Source organism: Anoplopoma fimbria, chromosome 11 (assembly GCF_027596085.1).
Source record: "Anoplopoma fimbria isolate UVic2021 breed Golden Eagle Sablefish chromosome 11, Afim_UVic_2022, whole genome shotgun sequence".
Lineage (NCBI taxonomy): Eukaryota > Metazoa > Chordata > Actinopteri > Perciformes > Anoplopomatidae > Anoplopoma > Anoplopoma fimbria.
Genome location: NC_072459.1, coordinates 8,579,663 through 8,595,138, shown reverse-complemented (window position 1 = coordinate 8,595,138; position 15,476 = coordinate 8,579,663). Strand labels below are relative to the sequence as shown.

At 37.7% G+C, this 15,476-nt stretch overlaps 2 protein-coding genes across 3 annotated transcripts; one reads left to right on the top strand and one right to left on the bottom strand.

Moving 5' to 3' along the window:
* Positions 1-640: 640 nt before the first annotated feature.
* On the bottom strand, positions 641-7,937 carry alg1 (ALG1 chitobiosyldiphosphodolichol beta-mannosyltransferase). Of its 2 annotated transcripts, XM_054607156.1 has the most exons (13): positions 7,644-7,937; positions 6,584-6,661; positions 6,002-6,105; positions 5,558-5,706; positions 5,268-5,357; positions 4,584-4,697; positions 4,169-4,299; positions 3,513-3,551; positions 3,379-3,438; positions 3,153-3,263; positions 2,916-3,030; positions 2,282-2,357; positions 641-778 (listed from the first exon to the last, which is right to left on the bottom strand). In XM_054607156.1, the coding sequence occupies exons 1-13, from the start codon at positions 7,924-7,926 to the stop codon at positions 647-649; spliced, it is 1,482 nt and encodes a 493-aa protein (XP_054463131.1). In that variant the 5' UTR covers positions 7,927-7,937; the 3' UTR covers positions 641-646. The 2 variants fall into 2 exon arrangements, with proteins under 2 accessions (XP_054463131.1, XP_054463132.1); XM_054607157.1 differs by lacking the exons at positions 6,002-6,105; positions 6,584-6,661; positions 7,644-7,937 and adding an exon at positions 5,982-5,989.
* A 1,149-nt stretch (positions 7,938-9,086) lies between these two features.
* On the top strand, positions 9,087-15,124 carry c11h16orf89 (chromosome 11 C16orf89 homolog). Its single transcript, XM_054608201.1, has 9 exons — positions 9,087-9,323; positions 10,413-10,565; positions 10,847-10,909; positions 10,957-11,050; positions 12,502-12,619; positions 13,426-13,588; positions 14,059-14,163; positions 14,597-14,686; positions 14,979-15,124. Exons 1-9 carry the CDS (start codon positions 9,143-9,145, stop codon positions 15,080-15,082), a joined length of 1,071 nt encoding a protein of 356 aa, XP_054464176.1. The 5' UTR covers positions 9,087-9,142; the 3' UTR covers positions 15,083-15,124.
* Positions 15,125-15,476: the final 352 nt, after the last annotated feature.

Sequence of the window (15,476 nt, the reverse complement as noted above, 5' to 3'; positions counted from 1 at the left end):
TAAAGGATTTATTAACCTCAATTAGGAATTGTTCTCGCTTTAGATCCAGTACCTTCTATCTGCTTAGAAATGTCAAATTAAGTATGAATTATTCTTACTAAAGAAAAAAACAATGATATAAAAAGGTAAGTTAGTTTAACTCCATAAATGTGTTTTGAATGATATTATAAACAATTATATAAGTAATGAGTAATTTATAATTATAAATTACTCATAAGGGTTTATTGTTAGGCGTCTATAAACTGCTAGAACGTTTATCTTAGGTGCTTAAAAAGTTTATATTGCATTTATAGTTTTATTAATACATAATGTTAATAAGGACTTATAATGGCATTATTAACTCTTAACTAACGCTTATTACAAGGACTTTAATATAGAGTGTTAATGTCTGTTTTAATAGGTAGAGAGTTTCTCACCTGTGTTGCTGCTGCGTTTTATTTTCTTAAAAAGAAATGGACTTGAATCATCTTCCTTCAAGTTACAAGACAGAGAAACAAAAGATGCTCCTTCTGTATTTCATTCCAAATATTCTAACGGGACTTCTCTGCCGTTCATCCCGTCTGTTAACACAATACGACAACATTTAGATGCATTTTACTCTGAAAACATTGGTATTGGTGGTTTAAAAGTCCCGCTCTGGTCTCCATCATGGAGCTGTGATCAGAGGCAGGACGTTCTGGTCCCAGTTGTCGTCCCAGCACTGTCCTCTGCTGGTTCGGAGGTTCCTCCTGAACTCTCCCAGTCTGCCATCCGAACTGGGAAACTCTGAGAGGAGAGACTTTAAAAAAAACACAGACAAATCAACATCATTTAAGCAGTGAAGGCAGAGAGACAGCAGATCTTTGAGCGATCTTAAATCGAATTAAAAAACAGAAAAGTCCTTTAAAAAACGCTTCTGTTTTTTAACAATTTCTCACTTTATGCTTCTACGACTTTCTCATTTATTTAATGTTGCGTAAACTGCAGGGGAAAAAAAGGCTATTTTCATAAAAAAACAAAACACAACTACTAAAGTTTAGTGATGAGTAAAAACTTTACATTAAATACAGATACACTTTTGGGACACAAACTGTTGCATTTAGATTTTGTTTATTGAACTTAAACCTGAAAATTGAGCCAAAGAAAATGATAAAATACTGTAATAAGTCTGAAGTCCAGACAGCTGTTAGACCTGCAGATCAACTGATCAATATGAAGCCTCTCCGATTCATTCTCTCTGTGTTTAAAGGGACATTTAGAGGTGTGTTTGTATGAGGTTCTTATCTTTAGTCAGAGTTTTACTACAGTAGATGGAGTAATAGACAGAAGTACCAGCGAATCAATGTACTGCTGTGGACGTATTTTAGACACCTAAAAGAATCAAATATCAGTTTAAGTGTACGCTATATTTAGAATATTTTTATCAAACAGTATTTTTGATTTCTCTATAAAGCTGCATTTTCACTCATTCAACCTGGGTTTTGTAAAATAAGTTTACCTAAAATGACTAAATTTATTGTTTTAGCTCAACTAGATTGACTGAAATATTCAATAATCTGATGAAAAGGAATATTTAACACAGGAATAAATCCAGGTTAAAGAAAGCTAAAAAAAAAAAAAAAGAGAAAACACTAAAAGTTGACTAAAACAATTTCACTTGTCAATTAAAACTATTAAAAGATAAAAGAAAATATAAAATTGCAAAAATTAGCAAGTTTAGAAAATCACCAAAGTCACACAATAACACAAATGGATTCAGGCAGCTTTAGACCAGCAACTCCTTTGTTCTGTACTGTTAAATTACTGTTTTTGTGAATGGAGTCTGGTGTCTTTGAAGAGACCATAGATAACAGCTTTAGTTCCATCAAGAGTTCTGTCTGACAGAAAAGTAAAGAGGTGAAAATATTCTAAATATAACTGATATTGATTCTTTCAGGAGTCTAAAATCCGTCCACAGCAGTACTTTATTATTATATTCCTTTATTGATCCCCATGGGGGAAATTCAGGTGTTTGGTTTGCTCCATCTACTGTAGTAATACACTGACTATGGAGAAGTACTTCATACAACCACACTTCTTAACATCATTACTGTCCCTTTAACTTTTCACCTTGCTGCAGTGATGTACAGGTGTACTCCAGGACGCAGTGACATCACTGCTGGGTGTGGTTAAAGGTGCTAGGGGTCTTATTCTTTAAAAGTATGAATTAAAGTGAAGCCCTGGATCTCAGAGTTTAAATATTCTGAAGTACTTTTCCTTCTCCTGTCTGTATGTTTTTGTACTTTCTCAGGTGTTTCCTCACCTTCAGCTGCTCAGCGAGCTCCTCAGAGTCTCTGAAGATCAGTCCGTTCTCCTCGTGCTTCACCAGCTCGTGTAAACTGAGGAAAAAGAGAGACGCAGTTGCTTTAATACCAGTTTCAGTACTACAGATTAATAACAGCCTTTCAAAGATCCGTTTGCTCCACGAGTCACTAAACAGGTTTTACTTTTGAGCTGATTCTATGCGCAATGTTACTTTCTGCTATTTTTGAAATATTATTGACAATATCTCTCTCAATATTATTTTTCTATTTTAGTTTCCATTAGGCACTGGTTTTAGTATCACTTCTTATACACTTTGTATTTTACTTTTTCTATTTTAGTTGACATTTTTTACCTTCAGTATTGTTATTTTACTCTTAATAATTTATATTCTATTGTTCATATATGTTTAATGTTTTTTTTATTCTTTTGTTATTTTTAATGAAACTCTGGCACAAGAATTCTTTTGGGATTAATAGAGTTCTATCATATCTTATCTACAGCAAAGGGACTCTCGTAAATTAAAGGAGAATGTGTGTGTGTGTGTGTGTGTTAAAGGAGAATGTGTGTGTGTGTGTGTGTGTGTGTGTGTGTGTGTGTGTGTGTGTGTGTGTGTGTGTGTGTTCTGTGCTCACCAGTTGAAGTTGATGGCACAGACGGGCAGACAGCAGCCGAACATGTCGACCACCTTCATGGGGAGATCCAGACCGCTGGATGACTTGTGGAGACAAACACCAAGGTCTGCTGAACCTGATACACACATTATACAAACAATATATTATGTGCATTCCCTCAAAAATATATTTATTTTCTAATTAAAGGTCAGATTTTTATATTGACTTTTGTCGCCGTCTTTTTCTTCTTCTTCTTACCCAATAAAACGGGGTAATCTTCGGCCTCCAGCCACGGAGTGCAGATCTCCACATGATCCAAATGCAGAGAGTCAATCAGCTTCTTGTAGTGATCCTTCTGAGGACCTTTACCTGCACACACACGCACAGACACACACGCAGACACACACACAGACACACACACAGTCAAATAAAACACCACTTTTGAAATGGTACATGTGGACGGACGGGGCGGCGGCAGACTTACCTGTGATCACACAGACTAAAGACGGCAGAGAAGCTCCTCCTTTGATGAAACCTTCGTATTCTGTTGACAACAAAGAAACCGATGAGAAACTTGCCGTCACGTTTAAAAGCTCCGAGTTCAAAAAGCTCTCGTACCTTCAAGAGCCTTCAGGAGGACGGAGAAGTCTTCGTCCTCTGTGGAGAGACAATACATGTGTTTGATCAGAAACAGGAAGTGTTGCATTAAAAAACGTCACATTTCAGGACTCTGAGATGAAACAGTGTGTAAGTTGGACATTTATAATAATTAAAGCTAAAGAGTAACTGCCTGATGTAAAAGCTGTGATGATATTCTCGCCAACATTTTCTGTGACACTGTGCAAAGCGACACTTTTGTTTTTTGTTTGTTTGAGGTTTAAACTGTTTATAAGAAGTGGAAGTAGTTGTTGCAACGTCTCTAATCGGTTTTTAGACCCAAGTTTTGAAGCCTCGAGTTCCGTGATTGTTCTGTTGCAATATAGTTTTTTTGCAACACGTGAACAGATGTGACCATATTTGGACAACGTATACGAACAGCTCTGATAGAGAGAGACCTGTCAATCACAAGGTAGCCCTGCCCCAAAGCATACAAACCAAAGACTTAAAAACAAAACAGCAGAAATAGGAAATTCATAATAAAGAAACAAATAACAGATTGAAGACCAACAGCAGATTGCATCAAATTATCAGAGTTCAGTAAGAGGACCTCCTGTTTTAATAATAAAAATATATATATATATTCAGTAAGTTGTTTTAACATCTCCTCCTCTCACCTGTCCAGCTGGTGCTGCTGAGCAGCAGCGCCGGTCGCTCCGCCCTCAAAGTCACCGTGTCATCAGTGAGGTCACAAACTGAGAAAACCGTCCTCTCCACCTTCTCCTTCTCCTCCTTCTCATCCTCAGACCTGTGAAAACACACAACAGGTGCGTTGAGGCGTCATGTGTACGTCAGGGTAAAGCATTGTAGTGCTACGTGTCCTTTAATACGGTGCACATGATCCTGACTATAGATCTGGACTAAAGTTTAAATTATGTTATATTTTTGCAAGAAAAGAGAGAGATTAAACTCACAAATTTATAAGAAATAAACTTGGAAATATAATGTTTTGTTAAATTTCTAGATATTATAACAAATCTGAAGTCATTAAGTTAAACAGATATAAAAATGCTCCTGTGATGTTTTTCTCACCAGCTGCTCCTGAACTGAGGATGAGTGTTGGACAGTCTGATGAAGAGCTCGTGCTGCAGCTTCAGAGGAGTCTCTCTGAAGACGGAGGCCGGTCGGTCGTACAGCGTCGTCGCCCTGGAAAACAACAAACAGTCTCTCCTAATTTTCCTTCATTGTTAAGATAAACAAACTGGTTTAGTAAAGATTTATCTTCCAGCTCATGTTCGGGTCGGTTTGACTGTTACGATTTTAATGACTACTAACCGCTAATTTCTCATTATTCGGGACATTTACTACAAATCTCATCATCTGGGACATTTTGCGTCACTTCTATTTAGTGTTGCACATAAAGAAGCTCAAATCCTCATCAGTGCCGTTTTATGCAAAGCCTCACTTTGATAATATTCAGATGAAATTAAGCTGCTAGTGATGGTCCATTTGACACATTTTGCCAGGTAATATAGAGGCATTTTGATTTTGCACAAGCACTTCAATGTGCCTTTGACACATTTTTTTTAAGGAGAGCAAAATTTTTTAAGACCACATTCAACCTGAGCAATGAGCCCTTCACAATAAAGGGGCTTTATTGCAGTACACCTGAAGGATCCCCTGTATATGATGACCACAAAGACTACTACTTCTACTTCATTGTCTGCAGAACTTTATTTCTATTATTTAAAACATAATCAATGCAAAAAAACATACCTGATGCCCCAGTTTTTCTGCAGGTCGTCCTTCATCGCCTCGGTGACACACAGGTGGTGAGCAGCCAGAGGACCGAAGAAGTGTTCGTACCTGGAAGAAGAAAATAAGTTTGGGATGATTTTGGCCCCTTTTAAAAGTTCAGAAGTCATATATTAACATAGAAAGTTCAACAAACAGCTCAACGATGTGATCTCAGGATCAAAGCCCAGAAACCAGAGATCACATAGACCTCATTGATTAATCGATCACTGATCAATCTAATCAATAACCCGCCCCCTCCACCCACTCACCATTTTGCCAGTCGGACCAGTGGGTGCGTCTCTCCGAGGCTCAGGGCCATGATGGTGAAGCCGTAGTTGTGCCAGTCGATGACGAATCTGCTGCCACGAAGGACGCACACGAGCCAAGCCACCGCGATGCTGGGCAGCCCAGGAGGATTCTGGGATACGATCATTAACATCAGAATGAGGGGCAGCATCACATTCACTTTAAACAAATACTTAGAGTTTATATAATTAAGTTTAAGTGGATGAGTTAATTATAAATAAATAAAAACACCGGTATGGTCCTTTAAAACTCTCAGTTTTGATCATTTCTGTATTTATAAAAACAGAAAACAGAAATCATGTTTCTGTAAATGTGCAGCTGGTTAATACTCAAATGCAGTGCATCAATCGATAGATACAGAAAGTACCTGAATCAGTATACAAGTACCTGCATCAGTATATAAGTACCTGCATCAGTATATGAGACTGTGTCTCCATCGTCAGCAGCACATGAAGGAGCTGCAGACTCTGAAGAATCACCTTCGTCACGTACGTAAAGATCTTTGGTCCAACTGAAAAAAACCCCCAAAAAAACACTTTAAGGGATTTTTGACCACTAAATGAAAAATCCCGAAAAATCCAGCAGTGGAAAGTAACAAAGTACATTTACTCTACTGAGGTATAGATTCTAGGTTATTGTACTTTACTTGAGTATTTCTATTTCTACTTCTCCACTACATCTCAGAGGTACATATTGCACTTTTTACTTCACTACATCTCCGAGGTAAATATTGTACTTTTTACTCCACTACATCTCAGAGGTAAATATTGTACTTTTTATTCCACCAATTTTACTGATCAATCAATACTTTTACTTCAAGTCCTTCAAGTACATTTTGCTGCTAATACTTATTTTATTTAATCATTAATTTATTGACCTGTACTGGAGTATTTTCACAGTGTGGTATTAGTACTTTTGCTGCTGTAAAGTATCTGAATACTCATTTCAAACATAAAATACATTCAGTATAATAACAAGGCTCCAGTTACCTTTAACACCTCTGACTTCTGTTATCGGCTCCATCTTAATGTTCTTCTCTCTCAGAACGTCTTGATGAGGTTTTGTATCTAAAATGAGAAAATGTGAGAAAAAAAATACATTAGGTTTTATAAATGATGCCAAGTTCAACTGGTGACGCCATTTCTCACAATTTTTAAAAAACCAATCAATCAATCGATTAATGGAGAAAATAATCATCTGATTAATCCATAATGAAAATAATAATTAGTTAATATTTAAAAATGATTGATGAGTAATAATAACCTGTTGATAGAATATATATAATAGTACAACAGTAAAAGTTTGAATACTTTAACTACAGTTTACTGATTATATTGACATACTTTTACTCAAGGAACATTTTACTGTAACAGAGTATTTTTACTGTGTGGTATTAGTACTTTTACTGTAACAGAGTATTTTTACAGTACAGTATTTGTACGTTTACTGTAACAGTGTATATTTACTGTGTGGTATACGTATTTTTTCTGTTATAGGGTATTTATACAGTGTGATATTAGTACTTTTACTTTAACAGAGTATTTAAGATGATTGATATTAGTACTTTTCCTGTCCCACAGTATTTTTACAGTGTGTTTTTTTTACTATATCTATGCTGCTGTAATCCTGTAAATTTCCCCGCTGCGGGACTAATAAAGGATTATCTTATTTTATCTTATCTTATTAGTACTTTTACATTTTTAACAGTGTGACATTTGTACTTTTTACACTGAGGTATTAGCCCTTTATAACTGTAAGAGTGTTTTTACACTGGGGGTTAAACACTTACTGAGTATTTTTACAGTGTGATATTTGAACTTGTACTGCACTCAAGAATCTCAATCACCAACACTGTTAGACCCTGAAGTGTATTTAATAGAATACGTTTCTTGTTTATGTACTTCCATCTGCTGTGGGACACTGTGATCAATAAAGTTTACTACTCTCACCAGCTGAAGTAGTAGGGAGACACAGTGATGTGAGGGAGATGAATGAATGAATGAATGAATGAATGAATGAATGAATGACAGTATGAAACTTCATTCTTACCTAAAAACCCAACAAAAGTCACATGATATCCGTGTTTGCTGAGGGACAGAGCGTGATACTGCATCCGAGGACTGCGACCCAAGTCCCCCAACACCAGAACACAAACCCGCCGGTCGGTCCCTCCGTCCCGCCGCCTCAACCACAGCGACACCAGCCCGGCCACCACGGCCAGAGACACGGCCGGGAGAGTCACACCCGAACCGGCGGCACAGAAAGCGACTAAAACGGACGAAATCACCGCAAACACGGCCAGAAAAGCGGCGCCGGTGCAGCGCGTCGCCATGTTTGTTTGCGATCAGTGATGACGTGGCTCAGCACAGGAGGCGGGGCTTCAGATTTAAAGGGACCGCACCACAAATACGTCATCCATAATGAAATAAGAGATTTCCTTTAAATTAATTAATAGATTGTATTCTTCCTGTCATACTTGTGTTTGTTTTATAGTAATACTTTGTTGTATTTTAGCCTATCGTACTTTGTTGTATTTTACTGCATATTTGTGGATACTGGAGGGGCAACAAAGTGTTTCTACTGCACAATGCATGTTGAATATATGACAAATACAACCTGAAACTTGACTGTCACTCATATATATATAAATTCCCATCTGCCTTTATTAATTCCAGTATTTGCACTAGTTATTTTTAGTTTATTTGTAGTTTAATTGCATCATTTTAAATCTTCTGTTACTCTACAGCCTTGACTTTATACTTTATATTGTTGTGCACGTAAAATTCTGTGTTCATAAATAAAGTTTGAAAAAAGGTCTAACTGGGGAAACTAACTTTTGTAAAATATTCAGAATATATTTTTTCTGTCTGTAAATATAATATAATATATATATATTTCAGTTATTGTTGATTTTCTACTGTTTTTTATTGCTTATTTATCTTGTCTTTCTTCTACTATGTCTCTTGTGTGCACTTTACTCTATGCTGCTGTAAGCCTGCAAATTTCCCCGCTGCGGGACTAATAAAGGATTATCTTATCTTATCTTATCTTATAGAATTATAACATGAGGCTAGCATTTTAAAAAAGGCTATATATTATTATTATTATTATTACAATTTATGGTTCTCTCATGCAAAACCCTGCAGCACTGCAGATCGTGAAAACTGCACAAATACTACACAAATACAAATAATGTATTTGTGCAGTTACTTTTGCAAGAAAATGAAGATGGAGTGAAACATGAAATAAATAATATGTTTGTCTCCTCGAACAATGCAATCATTTTATCCAGCTTAAAAAGTTTGAGGAAGTAGGGCATAAATAAATAAATAAGGATTACAAAATGATGTGAACCAGAAATGAAAGGATAAAAAACTTGAAAAGTTTAGATTTCGTAATGACAACCTCTGTGACGTCATGTGACCCCCCTCCTCCCCCGTCCTCGTCCTTGTTAGAGGAGACACAGCTTGTCCTCTCCCCTCCTCTCCTCTCCTCTCTCCCTGTTTTCTGTCCCGGAGCCTCCAGCACCGGGTTCATTCAGTGAGATCATGCGGGCCGCGGGGCTCCAGCTGGCCGCAGCGCTCGCTCTGTTTGCCGCAGTGCTGTCCAGGTCGCGGGGGGAGGTGATCGACGACATCCTGAGCAGCCTCTCGCGGGGAGCATCCTTCCTGGAGCGGCAGCACGAGCACATCAACCTGGACGGGGTGGTTGGGTTCCTCATGCTGCAGGGTACGTAAACACGTCCTGAGCTGGAAAACAACAGCTGCAGAAGGAGACTCTCTCCTCTGGGCTGCACCAAACACCTGGAAAATATGTAGTTTGTTTTTGTCCCGGGTTCAGATTAAGTGGTTCACTTCTACTACTTAATAATAATAATAATAATAATAATAATAATAATAATAATAATAATAATAATAATAATAATAATAATAATAACAACAACAATAATAATCTTAATAATAATAATAATAATAATCTTAATAATAATAATATTATTATAATAATAATAATAATAATAATGATTGTAATAATAAAACTAATCCATCCATCCATCCATCCATCCATTTCATTCCGCTTATCCGGGGCCAGTGATTAAAACTAATCACTGGTGAAATGGTATGACCCCGATTATTATGGGAAGTTTTTAGGGGAATTACTAATTGCAAGAAGCTCAAATAGTTAGTTTTTAAGGTTTAGTGGGACACTGAATGCTTTTTTATTAGTTTTTTCCAAATGCTGCTATGACTAAAATTGTATCGTATTATTATTGTTTTTTATTTCCACATTTTGTTGAATGGTGACCATTGACACAAAACACAGCTGAGGCTGATTGAATATCTTTAGTTCTGCAGGTATTTGGTCATAAAACAAATGATTGGACACATTAACATTTTGATCGCATGGTGTCGCTAGATGAAAAGTCAGACCATCAAAGTCAGTATGATTCATCCTCTGAGGGACATGAATTTCTGCACAAAGTTTCATGTTGATTCATCTTATAAATGTTGAGATATTTCAAGCCAAACCTCAATTGCGAACATTATGGTGGAAAAGTCAGAAGATCAAGAAATTCAGAAGGATTCACCCTCTGGGGAACATGAAAGTCTGCACAAAGTGTCATGTCAATATATTTTATAGTTGTAGAGATATTTCACTCTAAACATCAATCGTGAACCTCGAGGTGGCACTAGAGAACAAGTAAAAGGATCACCAAAGTCACCAGGATTCATCCTCTGGGGAACCTAACACAAATGAACTTTATTTTGTGTAATGAATACGTTTCCTCTGATTCTGGTTCCTTTTTTTTTTGCGTCTCAGCCGAGCTGAAGGAGGCGGTTCGTACGTGGCCTCACAGCGACCCGGTCAGCTGGGCTCAGAGAACCACCGCCGTCGCTCTGGTCAAACGTCTGGATCTGAGCTTCGACAAGGCCGTCGCCGCTCTGCAGCAGAACGACCCCAAGTACTACAGAGGTGAGGGTAGGGGAAAGACTTCATTACCCAGAAGTCCTGTGGTGTGATGTCAACTGTGGTCTGAACAGTAAACAAACCCTTTAACTCAAGTACAACACCTTTAACTACTTTAACAACATCACATACTTTCACTTAAGTCTACGTACTTGTAGGGTGATATTTTTACAGTGTGGTATTAGTACTTTGACTGCAGTAAAGGATCTGAATACTTCTTCTTATACTGACTTTACCTGTATGAAATCAGATAATACCTCCTCACAGTCTCTCCCGCCCCCCCTCAGAGTTCGAGCCCCTGATGTCTTGGAGCTTCTGGTTGATTCCTCAGGAGTGGAGCTCCACAGATCGCAGCCTGGTGTATCCCTCCACCATGACCACCGAGTGCTACGAGCAGCAGATCGCAGCCTGGTGTATCCCTCCACCATGACCACCGAGTGCTACGACGAGCAGCTCAGCGACAAATGTCTGACGCTGCTGCTGGGAACCTGGTACTGTTGAATGTTAACTCAGAGAACGACACACACATGACGGATGAATTGATTTCACCTCCAGAAATATCAGAGGGATGGAGGAGGTGACTTTCACAGACGGAGGTTCACGACCCGTCTGATACAGCCAGAGTCCGTCTGTAGTGGACATTTATCCCCAAAATCTAACTTAAATCTAAGGGCCACTGATGCACGATGGGTTTGTGGTTAAATCAAGGAGTTCCTTTTGGGATTATTTTGATTTATTTAGCAAAAAAACAAGCAGGCAAACAAATTAACATATAAATTCCATCGCTGACTCTCCTGTTCTGGTAAAAAAAAAAACATAGGCCACCCCATTGCATGCTGGTCCTGTAACTGCCTACTCATATATTTATTCTTAAACAAACAAATAAGCCATAAAAACTAAATATACTGAACAAAAAAATAATTAAACTAAACAAACAACTGTCGAAATCAATCAAAAAAAGATCTAAATGTTGTTTTATTTGTCTGATTTTATTTTTATTTTGTTACATTTGTTTTCAGTGCAGTCAAGTGTTTAAATTTGGGCAAAATTTGTTTGAGTGCAACCCAAAAAACTCTCAAATGTCTTTAAGACATTTATTGAACAGACACTTAGAATAATTCAGCTGAATGGATAGAGCTCCTTCCCCACGGATGGTTCAGAGGTCTAACCCCGGTTAAAGAGTTTAGCAGAGCATATATATGTTTCACACAAAACTAAACAGATTGTTCCAGCTGCACATTATCTCGTCCCCCCCTTTGCAGGCAGACACTCTTCTTCGATGGAGCTAAGCTGTCAAGGCCTTGCCAGGCCTTGTTTTGTCTGCTTCGGAGAGAGGACGTTGTGTGCTCACAATCCAGTCAGTCAGTTAGATTACAGCAGGTCATAAAAAATGATACAGTTGTTTGGTCAAAGAGTAAACTCAAACAGAAGACATTGGTAAACAGTTAAGTGAAAGTATGGTATACATAGGTGGATATAAGTTACATAGAGAATAAAGTAATAAATTGCCACAACAATTACAATTTAAACCAGATTTATTTTTAGTTTGGGGGGTTTGATCTTAATGTTGTGTGTTCTGGTACATTTTGTCGAAGCCACAGAAGGAAAAATGAGACAGAAGCAAAAAATGGCCCAAAACTACTTCGGTGTTCAAAGGGTTAAGGAAAAAGAAATAGTCATTAAAAGTATATTTTGACTCATAGATAAAATTCTCGAAAAAAAAAAAAAAAAAAAAAAAAGGTAAACCACTTTGATTAAAAAAATAATACAAATTTATACCAAAAAATGACTCAAAAGTGAGGAATTGCTGCTGTTTTTTCTGTCCCTGTAAATTATAATTAGAGTCTCAAACTATGTGTAGAACAAAACAAACTGAAGAAACCAAAAGATGAATGTTATTTCTATGTGAGGGAGCTGACGTGTCGTCTTCTGTCCTGAGCAGGAAGATGAACGGGACGCCCTGCATTGTCACCAAACCCTGCAGAGACACCATGACTCGCTTCGGCTGTCCTCACTACTCCCTGTCCCACCAGCTGCTCTACTTCATGATCGGAAGAATGGTGAGGCGTTTGAGTTATGTCATCGGGAACTGAAAAGCATTTAAAAACCACAGATTGAAGCTGATGTTTTGGCTGAACTTTCACATGAACAACAGATTATTATTACGGTTAAAACATGTTCCATGAGAGAAACTTTTCATGCAGTGTACGATGGCTCTTTAAATCCTATTTTGAGAAAGTTCTGCAGTCCTTCTCTCTTTCTAAGACACATCAGATATGAGATATGAAGTATGAATTTAAATTCTTAAAGCAATCATTTGTTTCAATCTCATGTTTGTGCATTTAGTTTATAGCTGGAGAACGAGGAGGCGATCAGATTAGCTTAGCATAAAGACTGGAAGTAAGCCTACCAACACCTCCAAAGCTCAGTCATTAAAGTGAACAGGAAGTGATCGTATTTGGACTGAGGAGGAGTGACGTAGATGTTCTCATTTAACTCTCGGTGAGAAAGAAAATAAATATAATCTAACTATTTCTTTAAATCATAATTAAAAACCAAGCTTGGTTAAACTTTACGCAAGCGAGGTCTCACAGACGATGGATGAGCTGACAAGGAATAAAGGAAGGAGGAGGTCAGAGAGGTCAATGAGCAGGAATATTCATTACAAAACAAAGAGAGGGACGTTCAAACCAACTGTTTTTTAAAGAAGAGGAACAGCAAACATCTTCTTTTATCATGTGGTTTTCTTAAAAAAGCACCTGCACTGAATTCTCATCAGATGCTAAAATAAAAATATGTTTTTGACCAGAATCATCATCTCTTTATAAAATCTCCTCTGACTTTCTGCTTTGTGTTTTCGTCTCAGAAAGGCTGCACCAACCTGCTGAAGGGCGACACACGAGCGTCCCGAGCCAACATGACCGAACTGAGCTACCAGAAGATCTTCTGCTCCAACATGATGAAGACCAACCAGGACATCATGAGGGACGGGCTGACGGAGCAGACGGTGGACATCTTCATCGAAAACAGTAAGATTTTAATCACCTCATCCTCCTCAGACTATTTCTCTTTCTCTTTTTTTGTAGATTGTATTTCAACATGTGTTCCTAAATATTTTGTTACTGATTTTTCAAACTGCATATGTTTTGCAGGTAAGAAACTTAAAATCTGGAGATTGTCATGCTTTCAAAAAGTTGAAAACGGAGTCCTTAAACTCATAAAAATCATAGTACATTAATACATATAAGGCTGTAACTAATGATTATTCTGATCGTTGACTGATGTTCTATTCATATTCTTGATTTACCAATTAAAGGATTAAAGTGTGTTGCGTTTACTGTGTTGTTGTAATCTTCAGCTTCGCCACTAGATGCCAGTAAATCCTAAGAACTGCTCCTTTAACTGTTAGCTAAATGTCTTGTTATTAAAGGATAAAGGAGGTGACTGAAGGTTCCTAAATGTCTTTACTGACTTTAGCTGCTCTGCTCTCCATCAACAGTCCTGATCTGTGGATTGAGTGGTTTCTCCGACTTCTACAAAGCTGATTGGCTGCAGCACATCCTCCGTCTGCAGGACGAGGAGGTGGGCTGCTTCGGGAGAGACAGTGAGTGTTTGGACAGCAGTTTAAAAAACGAAACAAAACAAATGCATCATAATTATCTTGTTATTTCCAAGGAGCATTGCTGTCTATTTACATTTTTAATCTGTATATCTTGTGTTTTATCTGAAAACATTGAACCAGTTTTGTGGACATAAGTGAGTCAAACATTTACACCACTCCATTTTTTTAATGTATTGAATTGCAGCTTAAGTGGTGGCTCCAAGACTTTTCTGTCTGTTTAGATCAACGTTGAGATCTCATTCTTGTCAGAAATTAGTTAAAAAAACTATGTTTATCACCCAGTTTTCAACAAAAAAGGTTTAAAGGTGGTGTAAATGAAGATTAATTTATTCCTGAGCAGGCATCTGAATAACATGGAGGTCGTTACCTGGATGAAGGTGGATGAAGAGTTCATCTTCTCTGTTTGTTTCCTCAGAGAGCATCATCTCTCAGATCATCGGAGACGAGCTGCTGGAACAGCTGCAGCCTCACAGGAGAGTCAAGAGGAGGGAGAAAATACTGCCAGGTAGGACTACCAAAATATCGAATCGAATATGATATAATATGATGTATAACAGGATATGATATATAATTTGATCTACTCAAAATAATAATAAATAATAACTGAAACTGGTTTGTTTGAATAGAGGTAATTCAAAGTTTCTGTTTCTACCCTTCTTTCCTTAAATTGACTTTCATCTAAGTGAAAGTTTGAATGCAGAACTTTGACCTGTAATGAAGCGTATCGATGGTTTTTATGAGGTTTTGGTGTTTAACGTATTCTCTCTCTCTCTCCATCTTCTGTGTACACTTCTCAGACGGCTGCTCCAGTCACATGACGGCGGTGGCGGTTGGAGCTCTGGGAGGATACCTGAACTACTACCTGACGGAGCAGGACATAACCAAGAGGCCTCTCTCCTGAACCCCCCCCTCAAAACGCTGTAGATCATCAGCTAGAGCAGCTGGACCTCCGACACAATGTGTTGCTTCCTGAACATGAGTCGTAAGATGATGATGATGCTCAATAAAACGCTGGGATGTGGCTGTTTGGCACAAAATATAGACCTTTATTATTTTTTATTTTGTATTCTATTATCATAAATTATGTTTTATTCCTCAGGTGAATCTGACCTTCAGTTTTGGATCTATTTAATCTCAAACAAGGACAGTAGAGGTGCTCAAATCCAGCAGATTATTAACTTGAGTAGACGAAAAAAGGTAAATCTGATCATCAGGGTGTTCACGTTCTCGACTCGGTGATCCAACAAGATAATAAATCATTTATTATGTCTTTATGAATTAAATCAGGGTTAACA

Excerpts from the sequence above, each read along its gene's own strand:
- alg1 (XM_054607156.1), bottom strand. The coding sequence starts at position 7,926 with ATGGCGACGCGCTGCACCGGCGCCGCTTTTCTGGCCGTGTTTGCGGTG. Across the intron at positions 4,698-5,267 it reads CAGAAAAACTGGGGCATCAG|GGCGACGACGCTGTACGACC; the intron begins GTATGTTTTTTT and ends GTTGTTTTCCAG. Across the intron at positions 779-2,281 it reads AGCTCGCTGAGCAGCTGAAG|TCTCTCCTCTCAGAGTTTCC; the intron begins GTGAGGAAACAC and ends TTTTTTTTAAAG.
- c11h16orf89 (XM_054608201.1), top strand. The coding sequence starts at position 9,143 with ATGCGGGCCGCGGGGCTCCAGCTGGCCGCAGCGCTCGCTCTGTTTGCC. Across the intron at positions 10,566-10,846 it reads CGACCCCAAGTACTACAGAG|AGTTCGAGCCCCTGATGTCT; the intron begins GTGAGGGTAGGG and ends GCCCCCCCTCAG. Across the intron at positions 10,910-10,956 it reads GGAGTGGAGCTCCACAGATC|CAGATCGCAGCCTGGTGTAT; the intron begins GCAGCCTGGTGT and ends TGCTACGAGCAG.